This window comes from Squalius cephalus (assembly GCF_949319135.1).
Source record: "Squalius cephalus genome assembly, chromosome: 15".
NCBI lineage: Eukaryota > Metazoa > Chordata > Actinopteri > Cypriniformes > Leuciscidae > Squalius > Squalius cephalus.
In genome coordinates, this window is record NC_137136.1 from 16,836,347 (window position 1) to 16,861,601 (window position 25,255).

Consider the following 25,255-nt stretch of genomic DNA (forward strand, 5'->3'; position numbering starts at 1 on the left):
AGTACTGAGTTGTGACGTATATTTTGTGTGAGTCATGGATGGAATCCTGTGAGTGAGGCGTGCTCTGACCACATCTGGGTGTTCCCTGAGCTCAGAGACAGCCTATAAGTTTGAGGTCCTGAATGAACAGTTAGATCTGGAGGAGAGCAGGTTAAGGAAAGGGTGAATAAACCTGGGTAAAGATTTGTCCGAATAGGTATGTTAAAAACAGCTTATTAATTTTAATTCTATACTATTTATTATATGTGTAATTTTACCCATTATATTATGTGTAATTAAAAAAAAATTTGCATTCGAGTAACTTTACTTGTTATGTTTTTTAAGTACCAATTTTTTATGTTGATGATTACTAAAATTATGTTTCCTTCAAAAGTAAATCTTTTTCATACTTTTTTCATTATTTCTAGCAATTTGATAATAAAATGGACATCAAGCCAGTATTAAGGAGTTTTGGCTCTCTGATCCGAGCCATTCTTACATTTCTTTTTGCTCTCCTGGTCCTTGGGGTGATGTTATGGGCGTACATTTATGGTTTTGAGATAGCTACATCTCCATATAACATCATCTCATTTGGTTTCTATGGACTGCTGCTAAGCTTCCACGTCCTGATTCAGAGCCTTTTTGCCTTTGTGGAGCATCGGCGCATGCATGCAAGACGCAAACCTTGCTCTTACACAAAATCCATTGGCTTTACTATATCAGCCTTTCAGGAGGACCCTGCCTATCTCCGTGAGTGCCTTCTGTCAGTACGGGCTCTGCAGTACCCAACTGAGCTCCTACGCATTGTCATGGTGGTGGACGGAAACTCTGAAGATGACCGCTACATGATGGAGATGTTCCGGGAGGTCTTTGCAGACCAGGATCCTGGCTGTTATATATGGCAAAACAACTACCACTCTTGGAACCCCACTGGCCAAGTAAAAGATGCTGAAGCTGATGGTACAGATGACAATGATGGGGTGATGTTTGAAGACCCCCAGCGCTTGGAGGTTGAAGAACTCATTAGGACCAAGAAGTGTGTTTGCATCATGCAAAAATGGGGAGGAAAGAGGGAAGTGATGTATACAGCATTCAAGGCACTAGGATCCTCTGTGGATTATATACAGGTTAGTGATATTTACAAGCACTTATACTAAGAACAAATGAAGCATTGAATTTTAGGGTAACAAATATGTAAGAAATACTCCATCACTCTTACATTTTCTTCATATTCTACTTTTTGTAATCAGGTATGTGACTCGGACACAAAATTAGACCCTCTGGCCACAGTGGAGCTCTGCAAGGTGCTGGAAAGTAACCAGAAATACGGTGCCGTGGGAGGCGACGTGATGATCCTTAACCTTAAAGACTCCTATATCAGCTTCATGAGCAGCCTGCGCTACTGGATGGCGTTTAACATTGAGAGGTCCTGCCAGTCCTTCTTTGACTGTGTCTCCTGTATCAGTGGTCCCTTAGGTATGTAATACAAAACCTTTTTAAACCAAAGTGTATATGAAACCAAATTGACCCTATGTACTATAAATGCATGTTCTTATACTGAATGAGTCATCGGTGCAGCTTATTTCAAATAAAAAAGTTTGTCTTCATAATTTGTCTTCATAACATTATAAGAAAAAAAGTGTCTATTTTAAAAACTGTTCACTGACAGACGTGACAGGTTCTTTGGGGAACCAAAAATGGTTCTTATATGGCATCTCTGCGAAAACCTCCTTTTGGAACCTTTGTTTTCAAGAGTGTAGCATGAATAAAATATGTTTTTTAAATAAGTATTTAAACTATCTTTGGTCCACTCAGAGCACTGATTACTCAGTTCTAATCTGATCTAACCAAGTAGGCATATTTTTGTTACTCTGATCTAAGTTTTAAACGCGTTTGATTATCTTCGCTTCAGGTCTTTATAGGAATGACCTCCTCCAGCAGTTTTTGGAATCCTGGTACAACCAGACGTTTCTTGGTACCCACTGCACTTTTGGGGATGACCGCCATCTCACCAATCGAATGCTAAGCATGGGCTATGCTACAAAGTAAGTAGTTACTGTATGGCCAAATATGATTCACCATTGATGATTTAGAAGTAAAATTGCTAAGTGCATGATCGTCCTCTACAATGAGCATAACATTCTTCTCCTGTCAAATACTTTTAAACTGTATTTAATTTCAAACAGACATGTTTTAACTGTGTGTTTCTGTCCCTATAAGGTATACTGCCCGTTCTAAGTGCTATACCGAGACTCCCGCCCAGTTTCTGCGCTGGCTCAATCAGCAGACGCGTTGGACCAAATCCTACTTTCGTGAATGGCTCTATAATGCTATGTGGTGGCACAAGCATAACCTGTGGATGACCTACGAATCCATTGTCTCAGGCATCTTTCCTTTTTTTGTCACTGCCACCATTATCAAGCTCTTCTGGACAGGCACTCTATGGGACATTTTGTGGGTTTTGTGCTGCATCCAGTTGATTGGTCTGATAAAGGCAGCCTATGCCTGCATCCTACGACAAAATGCAGTGATGCTCTTCATGTCCTTATACTCTGCCCTCTACATGACCAGCCTCCTGCCCGCCAAATATTTTGCCATTATCACCATGAATAAAAGCAGCTGGGGGACATCGGGTCGTCGTAAGATGGTGGGGAACTATATTCCCCTAGCACCCCTTTCAGTGTGGGCAGCCATCTTGTTGGGAGGCCTGGGGTACACGATCTACAGGGAATGCAATGAGAAGTGGACAACAGATGGAAAAAAAGAAGAGATCAAGTTTTTGATATTTGGATCTGCAGCTTATGTGTGCTACTGGCTTGTAATGATCTGCCTCTATTGGATGTGGTTTCGGAGATTATTACGAAAACGCTCACAGAGTTACACTGTGAATGTATAAGACAATTATTTGGGCACATTTTTATTTATTTAAGAAAACTTGAACTTTTTCATGGTCTTCATGCAATTTTATTTATAGATTGTTTTTAAACTTGCAATTTTATTTGTGATTGTTTTTATGTATATATTAGTATTGCACATGATATGATGTCCATTAATACCATGAATTTAGAAATTAGAAATGATGTGGAAACTACTTGTCTTTATGAAATACAATGACTGTATTAAATGTGCAGAAAGCAGTAGTCAACATTTGATGCTGTAAGGTTTTAAATTAAACAAATATAGCCTAGAAGTGAACCTCAATATTACAGATGTTATTTTTATTGAGGGAATTGTAACATAGCACTTTACATCATTGAGCTTACTGAAGTGATATTGATTGATTGTTGAGATAACTGAGGAAACACTAAGACATGCTGTTACAACACTTGTTAACACATTATTTAAAGAATGCTGATAAAAAGATACATACCTGACACAGTGAACAGCAATGATCACGTGCTGCTGAAGATGTATTAGCATTTGTTATTATCAGAATGACTACTTGCACAAATATGACGAGTTATTTATCAATAAATGTATTAATTATTAACACAAATATTTCATGAGAAGCAATTGTGATGTGTGCTGATTGCTGATGTGTGCTGATTTACAATGCTTGTAATTCTTTCTGATGTAATGTGACAGGGCATTTTGTTGTCTTTAGCTCTTGAAGAGAGTATGTTGAGTCAGTATATTTATTGCCAGCAATATTTTGTAAATGTGAACTCAAAAATATTTGTTATTTAAACAACACAAGAGAATAAATTATTTTTTAAAGGAAACTTATTTCAACCATTGCTTTGACATTTGTTGAAAATTTGTTTTGTTATACTTTGATGGACAAAAAATATAAAAGTATAGCTGCAAGCAGCAATTAATAGAGTTCAAGTGCTTTAATACCTTTAAGCATCTGCATAAAAAGGTATTATGTTTTATTTAGCAAGCCTGTAACCACCTAGATCATAGATGGAAAACACCATTTATAGCCAAAACAGGCAATTTACTAAGGAAAGATATGCTTTAAAGTTTTTTAATAGTTATCGAGGTTGAGCCAAAAACCTGTTACTAGTTTGTGAAAGTAGGTTTTTTAAATAATCTCCGATATTTAATTCGATTGACAGCTGTGGTCCTATGGGCAAAGTTGCTCAGAAAGAGGAGTTCCCTTTCAGTCAGTCATGTTCGAAGTTACGTCAGAACAACTGACGAATTGGGATCTCGTCTGAGAGCCCAATCACCTTCGAGTATAAACTAAACGAGCCAATGCACATTGGCATGCGAGATTTGCATCGTGCACCCCGCCCCGCAAAAAGGTATATATATGCACAACAGTGGCGGCTGCTGGTCTTTCAAAGAGGGGAAGCTCATTTTCGGCCTACATCATAAAAATTATTCATTTATTTATATGTAAATTCTACGTTCCTTTTCAAGAAAATGCTCTGTGAAAAATGAATGTAATAATATAATAAAGGTATAAATAATAATATAATAAAGTATAATAATAATGCTAATAATAATAAGATATTTTTAAAATTATTTTAATAATTATTTCTGAATTATTACTAATAATAATAATATAAAAAATATAATAAGTAATAATATAATAAAGGTATAAATGTATAATTGTGTGAAATGTATTATAAAAATTGGCTAGCAATTTCGACAAGCAAATACCAAGAAATAGGTTGCATCAGTTTGTCTTTAAAATCCGCGATGGGACTGAGCTCGAACAGCTTCAACATCAGCGACTTTTTATTGTATGAAATCGCTGTCAATCAAAAGGAGACACAGCCTTTCGACAGACCCTCCAATCATCACGCGGAAGCCCGGAGTCCAGGCCAGCCCACTCCCCGTTGACCCCCAGAGAAGCTGAGCTTCCATGGGCGGGACATAATCGCAGCATTTATCCAATGACCGTCTAGTTTCGAAGCGCTGAAAAAAACTGTTCGAAGCAGCCCCATTGAAGTCAATGGAAGCTGGGCTTCAACAGGGAAATGCGCTGTGACGCTTCGGGAATGTATGAGAAGCAAATCGAGTCAGCCGACCTGCTGTATGTAACTGATTCTGAACGAACTCGTCTTTGAGACGAACGTTTTCTAACGCATTTTAGTCAGTAAAATGTTAATACAATAGTACATATTTGACCATTCATTTTTTGACATTATAGGGGAAGTCGAGCTTCCCTTGCAGTCTTAAACAAATCGCCACTGATGCACAATGAGCACGTGCAATCGTACATTCAAGCTTTCACGTCAGCAGTGGTCACTATTTAAAGGGACATGCACTCTAAAAGAGCATTTTCTCTTTGAATGCTTATTGCAGTTGAACTAAAAGAGTTCCTGTGCACTCTGCATGCATCCAACAGTCTGCAAGTCGTGCTGTGACCAGCACAATAAAAGAGCTATTTCCCTAAAAGAGCAAGCACGGTTGTGACACTGTGTCTTTTTAAAGATGTTAATCCACCCGTGTGTTTCTGGATGCAGTCATTTCTTGACTCCGTCTTCACTTGTCTGGGCTTAAAGCACGCTGACCCAGAGCTGACTGCTATGCTTTCCCAGGCCGCTGTTAGTGTTGGGCTCAAGTGTAGGCCTCCACAGTGCCCCGAACGTTCAAGGCTGGGCGATTGGTATCTCGGGGTGGTTCACGCTGATCAACAGCCTTTGCGATGCAATTGCAGGCTGCCGTCTGGCGGGGTAATCCGTGTCTCCCATCCAAGGCCTGATAGATCTCGTCCGTGCTTACTGCCAAGGCTTACAGATCCCTAGCTTTGCTCTGTCCCCTTCTTGCTTTGTGCTTATATGCGGACCGAACACAGAGCTTCAGGACCTCAGAACAGCTGAGACAGACAGCAGAATGGAAAGGCTTTGTCCAAGCAGAGGCTGGCGCTCTGGATAGTGGTCGCCATAGTCTTGGCATTCCAAGCCCAAGATCAGCCATGCCCCCTGGGGTTGAGTGCTTATTCCACTCGGAGTGTTGCTCCCTCCTGGGTGTTGGCACACGGTGCCTCGCTAGCAGATATTTGTAGAGCTGCGGGCTGGGCAACACCCAACACATTCGTGAGGTTTTACAATACGTGCACTTATTTGCACCACAGGTGAGTTCCCCAACTGGCGAACCCTGTATGGAGTTCCTCCAGCACCCTCGGCAGTCAGACGTAGCGGAGACGTCCGATGCTAGGCCTGGCACTTGTGAGTATGCCCAGTTGGTTAGCCCCTGTGCTAGGCTAGGTTTGTGATTCCTACGGCGATCCCATATGTGTATTCTTTCATGGTATGGCTTCTCTGTCGGCGAGCCCCGTGTCTTACCCTGGCAGAGCTCACTCTGCCGTCTCTCCCGATATTGACTCCCCCCTAACTAGACTGGAGCTACCCCAGACACCTTCCATATGTACTACTGCCCTGTTGGCCAGTTTATATGTGTAATCCCCACATGATAACTCCCTACTGACAGGATGTGGTCTCCGTAGCGTCCCTTTCCATAGGTACGCTTCCCCAGTGATATCCAATAGTCTCACTGAGTGGGTCAGAAGGAACAGCAGTGATTGACCTTCTCTGAGTAAGGCCCTGTCCCTGTGAATCAAAATTTTGACTTTTTTGTGATAATTATTGACAATCAGACTCCAGATAATCTTTCTGCACTGGTTTGGTTCTGATCAGGCAAAAAACCTAGGACTAGTTCGCAAAAGTGGGTTTTTCGAAAAAGCCAAAATACCCGAAAATTTCGTAAAACCCAAAACGTGCGTTTTGTTTGTTGATTCCAACGATATAAGACACTTGAGCCTGCGACGAACGGTTTAGGTTATTTTAGGTTATGAGCCATTACGTACTTTTGATCGCTGTAGCGCCACCATCAAGCCGATTGGGGTGAGCTTTGCTGACGTTGTAGACGGGTGGGTACTACCATCCCTCAAAGTTTCAAGTCTCTACGACTTACGGTTTGGTCTGCCCTGTCACTTTTGGGGGAGAATGCTGATCCTTGGAAATTCTAACAATTACAATAGGGTTTCAGCGCTATGTGCTTGAACTCCTAATTAAACAAAACTGATTTGAATTTGACTACATTTTTAAACACAACATTTCCAGCAATGTAGGATGTGGACGGTGGTGCACCTCTAAATACAGTTTTGCAATATATCTGAACAAAATACAGTATAAGGGAGGATTCCCTGACATTTGTACATCCAGACCAGAGCTGACATAAATCAGTTTGAGTGTCATTTACAGCAAAATCAATAACACTGTAGGATAACATGATATGCATGATCAATTCAAAGCAAATGATTTACCCTTTTGTGTGATTTAAGGCATAGTCACACAAGAACACAGGGTGAATCAGAGTAGGGTGGGTGCCATTTGGGGGTAATTGTTTCATGGAAAACATTTTATGAAGAACATTTGAGTGTTATAGCATGTTTAGACTGTTACCAAAGGCAACCAAGGTGGATCACAATAATAGGAAGTAAAAATTTTTAATTTGTTTTAAATACAACCATAAACAAAAAACATAAATTACCTCCAAAGCTTTGAAGATAAGGAAGTTACATTTACAGTAACAACAGGGTGTCAAAAATGATTACAATGCAATTTTCATTGCTGTCATGTTCATGACTTGAAAACAAATATGACAAAAAACGACACTTACACTCCACTGATGACATCAGCATTTTGCTTTAAAATGGGTGGAGCTACTCAGACATGTCACAATGCATGAAAGAATGATGTAACTGGTGACAATGACCCCCTAATGTCGTAATTATCATGGGAGAGTTTGGTAAATAATTATCAAAGTCATTTGATAAACCATTTATCATTGTAAGAAAAATACCTGCAAATATACAAGTTAACCATGTATGTGTTTTAGGTCATACAGTATGTTTAAACATGCAAGGTATTTGTAGTTTTTAAACAGCCTATAAAAAAAGATTAAAGGACAGTTAAAATACTTGGAAGCAAATGGTCTTGACTGAGAAGGTCTAAATATAATAAACCATTTATCATTGTAAGAAAATTACCTGAAAATATACAAGTTGACCACATATGTGTTTTAGGTCATATATGTTTAAACATGCAAGGTATTGTAGTTCTCTTACGAGAGGTTCTCTCGTACTGCGTAATATCTTACGCTATGGGGAAATCTCTTTTCCGCGAGATACTGAAGCCAAAAATTATCCTTAATTTTGGAATAATGTAAAACGCGTTGCGGCAGCATGCAGACATAGGCGAGACAGCTTGCGGGCTATAAATATAGCTTCGACAGGCTGGTTTAGCTGATTTTTCATCTCTTCAGCGGAGCTCACGCATCGCTGGATCCAGAGAGAAGAAGCCGCGCCGTCAGAGAAAGCCTTTCAGCGGGACGAGCCTTGCATCGAAGCCGCTGGCCGAGCCGCCTTCTGCCGCCGTTCCTGCTGCGCTATCCGGCGCACTATATCCTTTCATTACTAGTGTGTGTTCGCCGCCGCGACTCACACTCTCTCTCTAAAAGAGCCGAGCGTCTTTTTTAAGATGTCTCGCATCCTCTGTGGCTCGTGCCGAGCCCCACTCAGCGACGGGTAGGGGTGCACGATTCAGAAAATGTCACGATTCGATTCGATATCGATTTTTAGGCTCAAGATTCGATTCAAAATCGATTTTCGATTCAAAAACGATTCTCGGTTCAAAAAAACGATTCACAGTATGTAAATGACATTTACAAATTTTAAAAAAATAATTAAAACAGTTGTATGTTAAGAATTTTAAACTAATATAACTTCAAAACATACAAGTAAGTAGCAAATAATAAAGAGGAGCATAGAAACATAACAAACAAACAAATAGTGCTTTCAGTAGCCTAAGATTATCTGAACGTTTTCCATTCAAGAACTGTGAGTGATTTTTCTTCATCTTTACTGTTGTTTTTTACTATGACATCATAGACTGCGGGAGATCTGCATTCACGCACAGATCTCTTCTGAAATATAAGTAGTAAAGTGGTTTGTCCTGTCCGTTTAATCCCTTAAGACATAACTGGCTGTGTTTACGTTAATTTTGCACAAGTATATTAAACCACTTACACGGAGTCGCACAGCCTCATGCGCGAGCAGTCTACAAAGCGCGCGTCAGCATTTGAAATTGAAAGCAGCCTTCTGTTAGTGAGGTTCATATTTTAAATATACAAGTCCACTACATTCCAAACCACATAAATGATGACTTCGTAGAGCATTTGTAAGGAAAATACAGAAAGGCGAGACAGCACGCTTCAAGTGTAACGTAACATCAACCAAAGCGCGCGTCTCTCACAGCGCATCCTGTGCAATGAAGCCTGTGAATGTCCTTGTAATTCGCTTCAACCTTTACGAACTTATTAAAGATTATTTTACGGAAAGTTTGATTGGTGTATATATGTGTGTGAGGAATTGGAAGAAAACAGATTACGGGTGTTTCTGAAGTAAACTCAGCGTCATTGCATATCTGGTAAAAAACTAAGCTCAGATCCAGAATCGTTGGAGAGAGAATCGCGATGCATCGATGGATCTATTTTTTCTCCCACCCCTAGCGACGGGGACTGCCATGTCATCTGCGTTTCCTGCCTGGGTGAGGATCATGCAGCTCTCGCGCTTGCTGACGGCGGATGCCCTCATTGCGAGCTAATGCCCATGGTGACTCTGAGGACTCGCCTGGCATCCTTCAATGAGACTGCACCCCCGCCCGCTGCGGTGCCGCGCCGTAAAAAGCGTCGTGCTCAGCGGGTCCCGGACACAAGCTCGCCGGTTCACCCGCCAGCTTCGCCGACTGCTTCACCTGAGTCTATCACTCCAGGACAACGGCCGCCGTCTGCCGCCGCTTCCGTTGTGGATGACGTCGAAGAAGTGGCAGTTGTAGAGGAGGGCAGCTGCTCTATCCAGGCATCGGGCAGTGAGGATTGGTCGAGCTCTGTGGATCTCGCCCCCTCTGCTCGCGAGTCTTCCAGGAAAAGGGCAAGCATTGAAGCAGAGCTGACGCGCCTGCTCACACAGGCCGTGGAGAGCCTCGGCCTCGAGTGGTCGACGCCCGCGGAGCCTGCGCACAACCGGCTGGATGGTTGTTTCCTGCAAGGGGACCGCGTTTCGCTGCCTTCAAGACGCGCCGTTTCTTCCTGAGCTTCATAAAGAACTCGCAAAGTCCTGGTGTGCCCCTTTCTCAGCCAGGGTGCGTACCTCTGCCTCAGCAGCATTCTCCGTGGTGGACGGTGCTAGAATCAGAGAATACCATTCTCTTCCCCCGGTGGAAGAAGCTGTAGCAGCCCATCTTTGCCCGCCCTCTGCTGGACGGCGCGCTAAGACGGCGCTGCCATCAAAAGCTTGCCGCACGACTTCAGCCATGCACAGTCGCGCTTACACCGCCGCTGGACACTGGACAGGTTGCATCGGCGTTGCATACGATGGCCACCTTGCAGATCTTCCAGGCCAACCTTTTCCAAAAACTGGATGAGGAAGGACCGGAAGCTATCAGAGTGCCAGATTTAAGAAGCGCCAAGGATCTTGCACTCCGCGCCACTAAATCCGCTGCACAGGCCATAGGACGGAACATGGCCTCTCTCACCGTTGCTGAGAGACATCTATGGTTGATGCTCTCTGAGATGCCGGACTCGGAGTGCGCTGCGTTCCTCGACGCCCCCATCTCTTCTGCCGGTCTCTTTGGATCGTCCGTCAAAGACTTCGCGGACAGATTCGCTGAGGTGCAAAAAACGTCACAGGCCATGAAGCATTTTCTGCCGAAGCGCGCTAGCTTTGCAACAGGCCGCTCAAACAGCCGTCTGCCTCTGCCCGCCGCCGTCGCCTCACAGTGTCGACAGCCCCGAGACTGGAGACCGCGCTCTCGCTCTGCCGGCCGCCGCCCCTCACGTGGGCCCCGGCAGAAGATTGAGATAAAGCCCGAGGCCTCAAAGTCTTCCTAGCCCGCCTAGGAAAACGACGGTGTTCAAGTCCCGCTGCGGCCAGACTTCCACCAAAACTTCTCGCTCGTTCAGTTCCAGAAAATGCGACTGTTCCAGTGTATTCTGCAGTAAACAAGCCGGTACCACGGCCCGCTTGCCTGCACTCAAACGCTGTTTTTACGGCGACCCAGATGAATCTCTTTCAAAGAGTGTTTTTCCTGGTTTTCCGGCCACGGCCGATGGTGTTATGAGTGTAGTAAAAATGCCCACTGCCCAGTGCTCATTCCTACACACAGACACAGCCCGCCCCACAGGGCTCACGCACATAAAATCGACTCATGTCGATTGTGCATTAAATGTAGTGAATGTGCCCACGATCCAGTGCCCACAAACACTACACACTGCATGTCTCTCGGTTTCTGTAGAAACGAAACCAACACACTGACTGTCAGGCCGACGGTGTTTTCAGTGTAGTTCCCGCTGTTCCACGCCCATATTCACTCACAGACATGACAAGCCCCACGGGGTTCCCCCCGCTCTCTCTCTCTCAGCTATCCGCCATAAGAGAGTCGAGCGCGGGCAGGCTGCCCGCTGTGATCAGCGTGCCCCCCGCCTCGAACGCTGCAAGCACGGCGTCTATGTTACAGCATACCGAAGCTCTCCGGCCGCCACTATGTCACGGCCAGAGCCCAGATCTCATTCAACCCCTAGCTATTAATGCAAATGCGTGGGCAAAGCTTCCCGGGGTATCAGAATGGGTGCTGAACATTATAGAAAGAGGCTATTCGCTACAGTTCGCTCGACGCCCCCGCCGTTGCGCGGCGTGAATCGAAACCACGGTGGAAAAGGAAGTAGCATATCTACTTCGAACCGAAATTGCGAAACTGTTGAGCAAAGGGGCCATAGAGCCTTTATCTCAAGCTCAGACCGAAGGGGGTCTGTACAGCAGATATTTTCTGGTACCGAAAAAAGACGGGGGTCTCAGACCCATTCTAGATCTAAGACAGCTGAACAAAGCGCTTTCAAAATGCCAGTTCAGAATGCTCACAACCAGGAAAATCCTCTTGCAAATTCGCCAAGGGGACTGGTTTGTGTCAATAGATCTGAAGGACGCGTATTTCCAAATACAAATAGCGCCACGTCACAGGCGATTTTTTGAGATTCGCCTTCGAGGGCCAGGCATATCAATACACAGTCCTACCGTTTGGCCTGTCCCTAGCACCCCGTACATTCACGATGTGCATGGACACGGCTGAACTGGACTCGCTGTCTATGACAGCTCAGCTATCGCCACAGCGCAGACTGGATATTCAGCGCATGACGGAAACCTTCCGCTGCGGCGCTATAGTCCCGCTCAGAAAGTTTCAAAGGATGCTGGGTCTCATGGCCTCAGTATCATCAGTACTTCAGTTGGGTCTGCTTCGCATGCGCCCACTGCAGTTCTGGCTAAAAGCGCGAGTGCCGCGCCGAGCGTGGACCTCCGGTCTTTTTCGCCTCAAGGTCGATCAGAAATGCGTCTCAGCTCTGAAACCTTGGAGAGCGATCGACTGGTACCAGTCAGGTGTAAGCCTGGGGACTTCCTCGAGCGTGAAGGTGGTGTCTACAGATGCCTCCACCTCGGGATGGGGACCGCTGCTCGAGGGCAGACCGTTCTTTGGCCAGTGGTCAGAATGGGAAAAGCTTCTACACATAAACTGCTTGGAAATGATGGCAGTCGACAACACGCTGAGGCGTTCTTTCGTCCCCAGATAGCAGGACACCACGTCTTGGTCCGTTTGGACAACATGTCAGTGGTGGCCTATATAAATCACCAGGGAGGTATCAGGTCCCGAAACCTTTACAGGCTGATGGAACGCCTCCTGGTCTGGGCTCAGCACAATCTGCGCTCACTGAGAGCAGCGCACGTGCCTGGCCACCTGAATGTGGGACCAGACAGACTGTCCAGGAACAATGTTCCAGCAGGAGAATGGTCTCTACACCCGCAGACAGTCCAGCTGCTGTGGGAGACATTCGGCAGAGCGGAAGTAGACCTGTTTGCGTCTCAAGAAAACGCTCACTGTCCGAATTTTTTCTCCAAGAGCAAGGATGCGCTGGCCCACGTCTGGCCCCGCTGCCCGCTCTATGCTTTTCCCCCCGTCACGCTCCTGCCTCAGGTATTAGAGCGGATCAGGGAAAACGGATGCTCAGTGCTACTAGTGGCTCCGTTCTGGAAGAACCAGGCTTGGTTCCCAGTTCTGATGCAGCTGACAAGCACTGCCCCATGGCCGATACCAGTGAGGAGGGACCTCCTCTCTCAAGCCAAGGGCTCGATCTGGCATCCTCGCCTGGAGCTTTGGTCCCTACATGCGTGGGCCATCAACGGGTACCCGCTAACCTCCCGGAGGGAGTGTTAAACACGATCATGCAGACGAGGGCCCCCTCTACGAGACGGGTCTATTCCTCAAAATGGTCTGTGTTCTCTAGCTGGTGCACAGCCCGTGGCATATCACCCCCAAATTGTGGGGTGAAGGAGGTTCTCTCCTTCCTGCAAGAGCTACTGGATAAGGGCAGAACCCCATCCACGCTCAAGGGGTACGTGGTGGCTATAGCAGCGTTTACTAAATCAACGCTTGGCCAGTCACTTGGAAGGAACGATCTGGTCATTCGCTTCCTTAGAGGAGCTAAGAGGTTAAATCCTCCCAGACCTCCCTCAGTTCCCATATGGGACCTTTCTATGGTCTTGGAGGCCATGAAAGGTGCCCCATTCGAGCCGATCCGATCAATAGATATCAAGCACTTGTCTTTCAAGACAGTGTCCAAATAGCGCTGACTTACGCCTCTAAGGGCTTGCAGTGCCCGTTAGGTGTTAGAGCGCACTCCACAAGAGGCATGGCCTCGTCGTGGGCTTGGTCTAGTGGGATTGCCTTACAAGGAAAATTGCTTTATAACCTAGAGGTTCCCGCTTTGCAGGCTAAGCTGCTTTCGGTCTAATAAATCGGTATCGTCTGCCCCGATGCTTTCGGCCCAGAATACTGAAACTGCTTGAGCAAACGCTCGCTGATCGATCACGCAGCTCTATGGGCAGTGTGTAAGACCCATAATATTCATCAGACCAGGCCGAGTTTGTTCGCCCTGGCTGTATGGAACACTTTCAACAATAAATGCTCCTTATAGGATGCTGTTTATTACAGGAATGATGCTATTATAGCCCCTCTTCCTGGACTCTCTGTGAGTCCCTGATGATCATGTACTATATGAGCCCCGGGCACTTGCCCTTGGGACTTTGGTATTGGATCTCAGCATGCACGGCGTTTTACACTGTGTTCCCCATAGCGTAAGATATTACGCAGTACGAGAGAACCTCTCATAAGAGAACGTACTCGGTTACTAACGTAACCTCGGTTCTCTCTAGAAGAGGGAACGAGTACTGCGTATCTTGCCGTGCCTGCAACACGCTCTGGTTTGCTCCGGCGATGAAAAACCAGCTAAACAAGCCTGTCGAAGCTATATTTATAGCCCAAGGCCACGCCCGTTTCGGCAGGACGTGACGCAGTGGGCGCAAAGCACCCCCGATGGGGCCTTTCGATAGGCTGCTGCAGTTGCCGCAGGGCAGCCAATAGGTGCGCAAGCTGTCTCGCCTATGTCTGCATGCTGCCGCAACGCGTTTTACATTATTCCAAAATTAAGGATAATTTTTGGCTTCAGTATCTCGCAGAAAAGAGATTTCCCCATAGCGTAAGATATTACGCAGTACTCGTTCCTTCTTCTAGAGAGTACCGAGGTTATGTTAGTAACCGAGTACGTTTTCAAACAGCCTATAAAAATAGATTAAAGGACATAAAACGTGGAAGCAAATGGTCTTGACTGAGTAGGTCTACATTTTAAACATCCAACTTCACTACAGCAAGAACTCTTTGCTGGCAAAAAAATGTCCATTGTCCACTGTCAATAGTGTAGTGATACATGAAGCACAGGAGTCACTTTCAAACTAAGCAGCATTCTTTTGGTCAGTGCTCCAAATTCGTGTGGAAAACTTGAACCCAGTGTGAACTGTGCATGGGGAAATGTTTCATCCTTAAGCAAAATCTGAAGCAAAAGCAAATAATCTGAGTGGGGAACTTTTTTGCTCTCACACGGAACTCCCAATCCCACTGAATAAGCTGTTCAAACTAGATTTTGAGGATGTAAAATGGCCTATTTTTTAAAAACATACGTTTACATTTTTTTTTTTTTAAATCATCAAAAATACTCAAAATAGACGCGGAGCAGCAGAGAGCAGCAAAACACGACATCAGATAGCCTCGAGGAACAAGCCTCTGACAATGAAGACTCACATCTTACAGCATTTGACTGTACAAGCTCTGGCCCTTCTCTCTTCCCGCCAAACACTAGCGGATCATACCATCTGTAGGGGTCGATTAACTCCCATGACAACGGAAACACATTTAGTTCAATGTCAGTGCTATTACATATGCATTTGAACCGATAACATGATCACAAATAATATCATTAATCAAAGGTAAACAATATGAAAACATACTCATAACATATTTAACAATAAATCAATGTATACAATAACACTGTGAACTGATGTTCATGTGATGATAACCCCCAGGTTGATCATCACAGCTACAAATCCAGCAGATTTAAAGTTTGTGTTCTTTTAATTAAGCTAAGAGGTCACGCTGTGGGATATAAATCTTCTACTGGTCGCATCCCTTCTTGTGATACCAATTCACAGGTGTGAATTTGAACTTTGGAACGTAGCAAAATGCGAAACTTCTTCGCTTGAGCTTCCTGTCTCCCACATTCGCAAACGTATAAATGGAAGTCAATGGAACGAAAAGTGTAGTGTGACCGCCCCCTTTAGTATTGAAATTACTTTAAATGTTCAGCGTTATATGTGACCGCATCTTTAGGCATTTAAAACACATATTCTATGTGGAGTGACTCAGATGAACTTGCGCTTTTCAGTAATGCAATGAAGTTCTTCCGATATTCTTTGTTTAAATAGAGAAATTCCAGTAATAGCCCTGCCCTGTATCATTCTTACTCATTCAACTTTATCAAGAGGTTGATAAAGCGGTTATACTGACATCAACCAGCGTTTTTCCAACCGGTGGTTTCCGTTATGTTTAGTCATGTTTTATTTGGCCAGATATACAGATTGAAGCTGATATAAAGATGGAATGACCTAAACACACAACACTCATCGTGATTACGCTTGAGAAAAATGAAGAAACCTCGGTCTGTTACTGGCAGTCAAGCCATGGTAGAAATGATGCTTCACCCTCAACAAATGTTTGCAATTATTACGATCCTGCCCACCCTGTCTCTTCTTCCCTCCTTGCGACAGAGGGTCTACAGACCCAGACTGCACATCTGGGAATGATTAAAAGAGAAAACAGAGTTCTCTGAGTAAGAGTATATGTAGGCCTCAAACAGCATGCTCATGCGCCTGTCATTTCAGTTTTGTTCTCACACACTACACTCGCCACACCAAAGCTACACCACAACAGCAACCACAAATGAATCAGCTTCATTGATAAAAAAAAATGCCTGTAACGGCCACCATTCACTGTACTGATATTCATATGCTACAACTATACAACAAATAATGATAACACTTTATTTTGAAGGTCCCCTTTGTACATTCTGTTGAGGATAAGTAACTTTGCCACTGTATACATGTCAACTAACTCTCAGTTTTAGTAAACTGTCTGCCTAATATCTGCTAACTCTTTATTGTGTTGGTCCTCCAACAGACATTCTGGGCCCTATTTTAACGATCTGAAACGCAAGTATCAAGCGCAAAACGGAAGTAACTTTGTGGGCGGGTCTTGGGCGCTGTTGCTATTATACCGGCGGGATAAATGACTCTTCAAAATAGAATGAGGGAACGTTTGAGCTGGAACACGCCTCGTGTTCCAGCTCAAACGTTCCCTCATTCTATTTTGAAGAGTCATTTATCCCGCCGGTATTTGCGCTGTTTGCGGTATTTGCTCTTTGCGCTGAACCGCCCCGGGGAGCGCAAGTGTATTTCTCACCCCTAATTTCCACCAACTGCGGAATGGCTGCGGATCCGCTCCGGAACAGCGGCGGAGTCAATAGGTTTCCATTAAAGTCAATGTGTGTATTTTCACTGACTGCGGAACGGCTGCGTTCCGACTCCGGCGATCCACAGCCCTCCGGAGCAGATACGCAGAGCTTCTATTTTTGCCGGATGCCGGAGAGCTCCGCAGCAATTCAGCACTTATATCGCGCGATCATATGTGAATTCGCGAGATCTCGTGGGTCCTCCTGATTTCAGCTGTTAGTCATGGCCGCAGCCGTTCCGCAACAAATCCGGACCTGGTAGGTATTGAAGGACAGCGGAGCACGGAGCCGACACGCAGCGGAGCCGACACGCAGCCATTCCGCAGTTGGTGGAAATCCGGGGTTAGTTAACCGACGTGCGTCTGTGGAGGGAAAAGTCCGCTTTGCGCGGGTGCAAAATAGGAATGATAGCCTACATGCGTCGGTGTACAAAGTCAATTGCGCTGGGTGCAAGATAGGGCCCTCTACCTATAAGTAACTTTGCAAGTACATGCAAACTTATTCTAACCCTAACCCTACCAGTCTACTAATACTCTAGTAACATTGGACATGTAGGTGCAATGTTACTTATAGACAACAGAATATGTTAAAGGGACCATCAAAATAAAGTGAAACCCAAATAATTAATAATGTGTGATCTTGTATTTAGGTTTTGCAGTTGGTTGTTTGGTTTTTGCTTAATTCAAAACTTAAATCCTCACGTTGTTCCAAACCTGAATGACCTTTTTCTTCCATAAAGAAGACATTTAGCCAAATACCTAATTGTTTTTTGTCCATATGTGGGGTCCAATGTTTTGGCCAATTGACTTTCATTGTATGGACAAAACAGCTGAAACATTGTTCAAAATATCTTCTTTTTTATTTCACAAAAGAAAGTAAGTTATACAAGTTTGGAACAATATGAAGGTGATTGATGAGTTTTGAATCCTTTCTTTTTATCAGTTTACAATAGACAACCTTAAATAGATCTCCCTAAATAAGTCTTTTTAGTCTACAGTTTAGAGTATATAATAATTTTGTCCTGAATGTAATAAATACATTGTTAAATTAAACATGGAGAAAAATATTTACATATTATTTCCAAATACTGATGAAGTGGCGTGATGATCAACAATTACTTGCATGTATGGCCATTTAAACCCCTTTTTACAAGGCAAATTCAAATTCAAATTCACATTACTTTTCAAACACCATTGTAAAAAATGAAATATGCTCAGAAAATATGATCAGAATATGGGATACATATACGCAAACTAGCAAAGCAAGATCAAAAACTTCTTAGGTGGTGTCAAGTGTTTATATTATCTACTTAATGCCAAATAATTGTTTAAATCCTATGTTTGTCCATTTTTATCAATATGCTCTTGATATTGCTGCCTATAGTTGGCAGATAGTTTGTTTTCAGAGGATTGGCAGTTTATATCGATTACATTTTTTCTTCAATTGACATCCAATTACAGACACATTCTACTGGACTCCAACAGTGTTTTATAAAAAAAAAAAAAAAAAAAAAAGATAAAAAAAACGAAAAAAGTTTGTAACCAGTCATTTCATGTTGATTGTCATCAAACATTTAGCAGTTTTTTAAACTTTGGAAAGAACCGATATCAGCAACATCTTGAAGAATCATTTCATGTTGATTGTCATCAAACATTTAGCAGTTTTTTAAACTTTGGAAAGAACCGATATCAGCAACATCTTGAAGACATGTTAGTCAAGTTTCAAAAACAAGTTTTAAAGTCCCATCTGATATCTGATAGTTATGATAGTTAGTTCTTTCAGGGAAACTCTTTGTGAGAGAGTAATTCCAAATCGGACATATTTATTTATTTAGCACTTTCATAACTTTGTAACGGTTCCATCAAGGGCAAGATAATAAAAGCTAAACAGCCAGTGAATAGAAAAGCATTTCATGTTCCGAGTTCCGAGTTCCATGTTCCGAGTTCCATGTCTTTGTTTTATGTTTGATCATATTTTGAATAAAGCTGCACTTTGGTTCTCCAAGCTTGCCTCCAGTGGATGTTGATTACAGATTGCATTCTTTGAAATAAAATAAACTATTTTCCACTTTACGTTTACTCTATGCAGTCTTCTATTTTGGGTGGTTTCTCTGTCATGACCTCAGCATTGAGTTGGCGGACATCTTATCTCAGAGAAGATTAGGAAGTGCCAAAGGAGATGAGAAGCAGAAATATGACCAGTGGTAATGATGATAATCAACAAGCAGGGTTTTAGGGATGACTTTTATTTAAATATATTTGTAATTTATGAAAAAAGGTATTTAAATCTGAAGAACTGCAATAAAATCCAGACATTGTAATAAAATTTGCAGCTCTAAAATACACTGTCCTAACAAACATTATGGAAAATTGTAGTGCTGTACAAAGAAGTATTCCCCAGTTTGGACTTAATTGGTTGTTGGGACAACAGCAGCAAAACACAGAGTAAAGACTGTAAAAGGAGTAACGCCTTGAGTCACGTCTGGCTATATTTAGTAGCATAAAGTAGACTTTATAACATGAGGTAGTGGTACAGCCTCACTCATATGCTCAGATTTACTGCCTCGCCTATGTTCTCCCAGTCATTTTCAAAAACTCACTTCTATATAATATTTAAAGTATGTTGTTCTCAAATAATTTGGTCCTAAATCATTTGGGAATTGCTTTATTTATTGTTTTTCTCATGTTTAACAGTGAATCAAATATTTCTTATTTTCTGTGGATTTTGTTTCTTGGGTTGGATCAGAATGATTGGTCCCAATCTGATTGGATAACCAATACAGCACCCTATGGACAAAGAGAGATAAAATCAAACAAGAAGTGAAAAATTAGATTAAACATAGGCTAAATGAATCACATTGTGCATAAAGATATTTAGATGTCTAATGTTAGGACCACTAAGATTTTTTTGCATAGTGACATACATTTCATGACAATATCACAGGCACATTTTCATTACTGTAATGCATGGGTTTCCCAAACTGAGGTTTGTGATTGAACTGCAGGGGGTTCCTGAGTTGGAGAAAAGCTAATAACTGATTAAAGAATAAAAAGTCAAATTAAAATACTTTTTTAAAATAAAAACAACAGTAGTAGAACACACACAAACACGATGATGAAGGGAAACAGGTCGTTTTTAAAGGGTAACTCTCGCCAAAATGCAACCTAGGCTCTTTTTGTTAATCTACCCGAGGCAAACTTTCGTTTAAAAGCATAATTACAATGGAAACGCCACTTGTAAGTTTGACCATATTTTCGTTTTAGGTTAAAATGCCTTGTGAATGGGGCACTTTTATGATAGCATCAAAAATCTATATTTTTAAAACACTAAGAAGGCTCGACACAACATGAAACTTTGCTCGAAGTATCACCAGGGGCTCTACACATGAACTTGAGCATTGAGAACATTGTTTGTGTACACAGAGTTTACTAAAAAGAAAGATTTTTGTTTTGTTCTAGAATTAATGTGAACATTCAGTATTCCTCAAAATTAATCAAAACAGTGAAACGCAAAAAAATATTATGCAAACCTGCAATTAAATGTTAAATAACTAATTAATCTCACTTTGCTGCTGACATTCGATGATCCAATTCAATCATACCAATAAGCAAAAATGACTTCCCATAACCAAACATCACATTTGTGTTTTATTTTTTGATCTTCCTATTCTTCTGCAATCCAGATTCCAGAATGGCAGCACAGCTGAAAGGTTTGTTTGACTTGCGCCCTCTACTGCACAAGCGTGAATTTGCGTTTCTTCATTTCATTTTTGGTGTGAAGGGCCTTTACATTTGCCAAAAATTTAACTTTTTGTGGGTTTTGTTATTAAAAAACAAACATGCAAATCCAGCCCAGGTGAGAATGCAAAAGCAACCTAACACATTACTTTCCGTAAAAAGTAATCAAGTAATGCAATTAGCTACGTTTTTATGGAGTAATGTAATATTTGAACACATTGATTTTAAAAGTAACTTTCCCCATAACTAATCGATATATGAGAACCGTGAACAAGCGAATGTGTTATAATCTTTGAAATATTAACTTACAGGGTATACTTCAAGGAAATATTTTAGGGGTTCAGCTGACAAAAAATAAGTTTGGGAATCCCTGCTGTAAGAATGCTCTAATGTTTTACTTTACTTTTTAATCAAATGAAATATAAAAAAATAAATAATAATAATAATAATAAATAAATAAATAAATAATCAAATTAAATAATTATAGGAATTGCACTGAATAATTATTGTGAAAATTATTACCCTAGCATAAGGAAGACCAGCAGAAACATTGCAGTCAGACAGGTGGTGAGAAGGGTGGGACTGGGCACCCACAAGGTGAATGGATCCTTAGGGAACAGGGGAGGGAACTGGCCTCCTGGGAGGAGAGCCTGTTCAAATACATCCTGTAGTTCTGCATGGCCTAACTGTGCCAGAGGGACCACTGAGGTGGAAACCACAGACATTTGGTATATAGGAAGTGAGATCAGCAAGAGCAACAGTACAGGAATGTCATTCTTTTTTTCATACGTGCTTGGTTACCTGTGAGGTAGTAGTAGATCCGGACGAGAGAGTGCTCCTGAGAGAATATTTCACACTGGTAGGTGCCTGAGTGCTCTGGCCGGGCAGAGGAGATAAAGTAAAGTGGATCCACTCCAACCGTGACCTCATCAAATCGATCCATCAACATAGTTATCTCCTGAAGGTCAAGTTCAGCGTTTGTAAGTGCAAAAAAGAATAAGAAGGAAAGGTTTAAAAATCCTGATCCTTAAAGTACTGTAACATTTAGCAAGTGGGACTATATAAAAAATACAAAATTATAATTACAGTATGTTTCCTTCAGAATTTACCAAAATTAGAGGGGGCTATATTATTTATATATATTGGTTAATTCTGCAGGAAACATATTGCAATTTTGTCTGCATTTGAATAAAAAAAAATAAAAAAAACCAAGATGAATTAATTAATTTATGAAATACTGTAATTTTGTCTGCATACATTTTTTTTATTATTATTGTTACATTCCACTAAAATGTTGGTAAATTCTACAGCAAACATACTACACTTTTGTCTGCATTTGAATATAAAAAAAAAAAAAATTGGAATGGATGGATAGCCAGCCAGCAAGAAACTTACAATAATTTTGTCTGGATAAAAAAACAAAAAAAAACAAGGGGAATGAATGAATGCATGAATTAATATTCGTTTTGCTCATTGGTCATTTTAAACTTTGTCAGCTATTCATGGTGATCAACTCCTCACCATTGCATATCTCCAGATAATCTCTGCCCCTGTGGGCAGCGGGAAAGGGACCTTACACCACATCTGAGTCCTGTTGTTCTCCTGTACAGTGATTTCCTTCACTGTAAAAGCATGCATACACACAAAGAAATACATTGGACACAGATCTGTATCACTTCACCTTGCAACTGAATGCCTTTTGTCAACTGAAGGACAGAGGCAGCACAGTCTGCCCACCATTCACCTAATTATAATATTTAAACAGAGCCTCTGGTGAGAGCAGCTAAGGAAAAGATACGTTGAGCAGTAATTGTAGCTGTACTGAGTGGAAATGAATACCACAGTGTGTGGGAGAAGGCCTGCCATCTTAGGTGACCCACATGTGTGAAAATGTGTCAAGGCCCAAGGTTTCGTTTAACAACTTCGCTGTGCACTTAAGTAGAGATAAAAGCTATAGATGTCTGCTCTGTGTAAATGCCGTTACATAATTACAGAGGTGGTTCTGTCAGGTTGAGTTATAACATATCCATCATGTCAAGTGTGGAGAGAGTGGGTGGGTGGGGGGCTGCATAGAATTACATATCATCGTCGATTGAACAGAAAACTGTGCAGATGTAAAGGAGCCTGTCAACTCACCGGGGCAATCCAGTGGGAACTCACAGGAGTCGTACTGACAGGTCACGCAGTTATAAACAGCACCTTGAGCCTGGAAACCTAAACAACACATTTTATCCCATTTATTAGGGCCCAAGCCCTGAAAGGGCGAAGGCCCTATTGTTTCCGTAAGGATTATTTTTTTTCTTTTTCTTCATTATTTTTTTTTTTGCCTTTTTGCCACTTTTGGGGCCCTTAACATGCTCAAAAACTCTTGAAATTTTGCACACACGTCAGAACCTGCGGCCATCAGGGCCGGGCTGAAGCTGGTACCGGGGCGTGGCAGGGGGGCTCGACAGCTCCCCCTGGAATGGGGTCCGAAAACTTGGTCCATAAATCAAACACGCTTGCATGTATTAATATGAAACTCAGTACACATATAGATCTCATCGGGCCGAACAACTTTCGTGCTCTAAGTTTTACAAAAGCCCAACAGGAAGTCGGTTATTATACGTTGTTTGGAAAACGCATACAATGGAATGTGAAATACTCCTCCTAGGGATTTCATCCGATCGCCACCAAACTCGGTGAGAATAAAGTCAAGACATTGAGGATGAATTCTTGCGAACGGATTTTTGATATCTCGAACGGTTTGGCCGTGGCGAGGAAACGAATTTATGGTGAATAATGGGACACAGGAAGTGTGTTATAACTTCTGCATACATTAACTGATCTTGATGAAACTTCAGCAGTGTGTTCGTTGTAAGAGGCCGATCACATGGATGTGACTATTGTGAGTCAAAGTTATAGCGCCACCAACTGGCAGCAGGAAGTGTGTCACTTTCAAAATGCTTTGAAATCACCCTCTTATTTTTACCCGATTTGCTTCAACCTTTATGTGTATAATGTAGACACACGGCAGATGTAGACCTGTGAAAGGATTTTTCATATCTTTAATACGGTTGCCGTGGCAACGCTTCAAACTTTAATATTCTTTTTTGATGCTTTTGAGACTCTTAACATACTTGAAATTGCATGAAACTCAACAGACACATTACATTTATTAGCCAGTAGACATGTGCAAAGTTTCAGAAACGGGCGTGGTGGAATGGCTCAGTAGCGCCACCTTTAGTCAAAAATGGGGGCTTAGTTTTTCCTAGAATCACAAAACTTGGTATGTATATTGTTCTCATCAAGCCGGAAAACTTTCTAATTTACAGTCATATTCTCAGACCAAGAGGAAGGCAGATATTTTGGTTTGAATGTGATTTTTTGGGAGAATTTTCTCTCTCTCTCTCTCTGACTCTGTGTGTGTGAGGGGTGGGAGGGATTTGTCTGTTGGGTGAGATTTGCTTTTTTGTTTTTCAAGGTTTCAGGGCTTTTGGGGCCCTTAACGTGCTCAAAAACTCTTGAAACTTTGCACACAGGTCAGAACCAACGCCCATCAGGGCCGGGCTGAAGCTGGTACCCGGACGTGGCAGGGGGGCTCGACAGCGCCCCCTGGAACGGGATCCGAACACGTGTCCATAAATCAAACACACTTGCATGTAATAATATGAAACTCGGTACACACATAGATCTCCTCAGGCCGAACAACTTTCGTGCTCTAAGTTTTACGCCAGCTCAACAGGAAGTCTGCTATTTAGCGTTGTTTGGAAACGCATGCTGTTGAATTTAATGTACTCCTCCTAGGAAATTCATCGATTCGCCTCCAAACTTGGTCAGCATGAAGTCAAGACATTGAGGATGCTAAATTGCGGACGGATTTTGAATATCTCGGAACGGTTTGGCCGTGGCGAGGAAACGAATTTATGGCGAAAAAATGAAACAGGAAGTGTGTTATAACTTCAGCATACATTAACTGATCTTGATGAAACTTCACCAGTGTGTTCGTTGTAAGAGGCCGATCACATGGATGTGACTATTGTGAGTCAAAGTTATAGCGCCACCAACTGGCAGCAGGAAGTGTGTCACTTTCAACATGCTTTTGACAAAAGTGGGGGGGTTAGTTTTAACTAGAGTAAAAAAAAATAGTTTGTATATTGTTCTCATCAAGCCGGACAACTTTCTAATTTACATTCATTAGCTCCTCCCATCAGGAAGTGAGATATTTTCATGTGAATGTGGATTTTTTTGCAAAATCAGCCTCTGAATTTTTAGCCACTCCTCTTAAACTATTTATTTTATTCCCACCAAACTTTTTCAACATGATGAAAATACATTAAAGATGCTAAATTGTGAACGGATATTGAATATCTCTAACGGTTTTGCTATGGCGAGGGATTAAATTAATGTCAAAAAGGAAGCAGGAAACATCTCATAACTTCTAAAAATGTAATTATACACCATTTATTTTTATATAAAATTATACAAATATTAGAACTAAACCTATTTTATTCTTTTTTTGCAATTCAAGAAGTATGAAAAAGTTAAAAACAGGCTATTTAGTGCTATTTGGTTCAACAAAAAAGCAAACATAGGGCTATACTGCCCTCTTGTGTCCAAAAGGATATCCAAATAGTATATAAAACGTTTTACTAGGT

General features: G+C 42.2%; 2 protein-coding genes across 5 annotated transcripts in view; one reads left to right on the forward strand and one right to left on the reverse strand.

Moving 5' to 3' along the window:
• The first annotated feature begins 413 nt into the window (after window positions 1-413).
• has1 (hyaluronan synthase 1) lies at window positions 414-3,698 on the forward strand. Its single transcript, XM_079893827.1, has 4 exons — window positions 414-1,106; window positions 1,230-1,455; window positions 1,892-2,024; window positions 2,200-3,698. Exons 1-4 carry the CDS (start codon window positions 423-425, stop codon window positions 2,873-2,875), a joined length of 1,719 nt encoding a protein of 572 aa, XP_079749953.1. The 5' UTR covers window positions 414-422; the 3' UTR covers window positions 2,876-3,698.
• Window positions 3,699-19,114: 15,416 nt separating this feature from the next.
• Window positions 19,115-25,255, reverse strand: part of spaca6 (sperm acrosome associated 6) — a 45,881-nt gene continuing 39,740 nt past the window's right edge. For all 4 annotated transcript variants that reach the window (XM_079893922.1, XM_079893923.1, XM_079893925.1 and 1 more), the window contains 5 exons: window positions 22,755-22,832; window positions 22,140-22,240; window positions 21,420-21,576; window positions 21,141-21,321; window positions 19,115-19,667 (listed from right to left, as the gene is read on the reverse strand). In XM_079893922.1, coding sequence (XP_079750048.1) covers window positions 19,568-19,667; window positions 21,141-21,321; window positions 21,420-21,576; window positions 22,140-22,240; window positions 22,755-22,832 — 617 coding nt within the window. In that variant the 3' untranslated portion in view covers window positions 19,115-19,567. The remainder of the gene's footprint in view (window positions 19,668-21,140; window positions 21,322-21,419; window positions 21,577-22,139; window positions 22,241-22,754; window positions 22,833-25,255) is intronic.

What these genes read in the sequence shown, in the direction of transcription:
- has1 (XM_079893827.1), top strand. Translation starts at nt 423, where the DNA reads ATGGACATCAAGCCAGTATTAAGGAGTTTTGGCTCTCTGATCCGAGCC. An exon ending in CCTCTGTGGATTATATACAG is followed by an intron (nt 1,107 to 1,229) that starts GTTAGTGATATT and finishes TTTTGTAATCAG; the next exon opens with GTATGTGACTCGGACACAAA. An exon ending in CTGTATCAGTGGTCCCTTAG is followed by an intron (nt 1,456 to 1,891) that starts GTATGTAATACA and finishes TCTTCGCTTCAG; the next exon opens with GTCTTTATAGGAATGACCTC.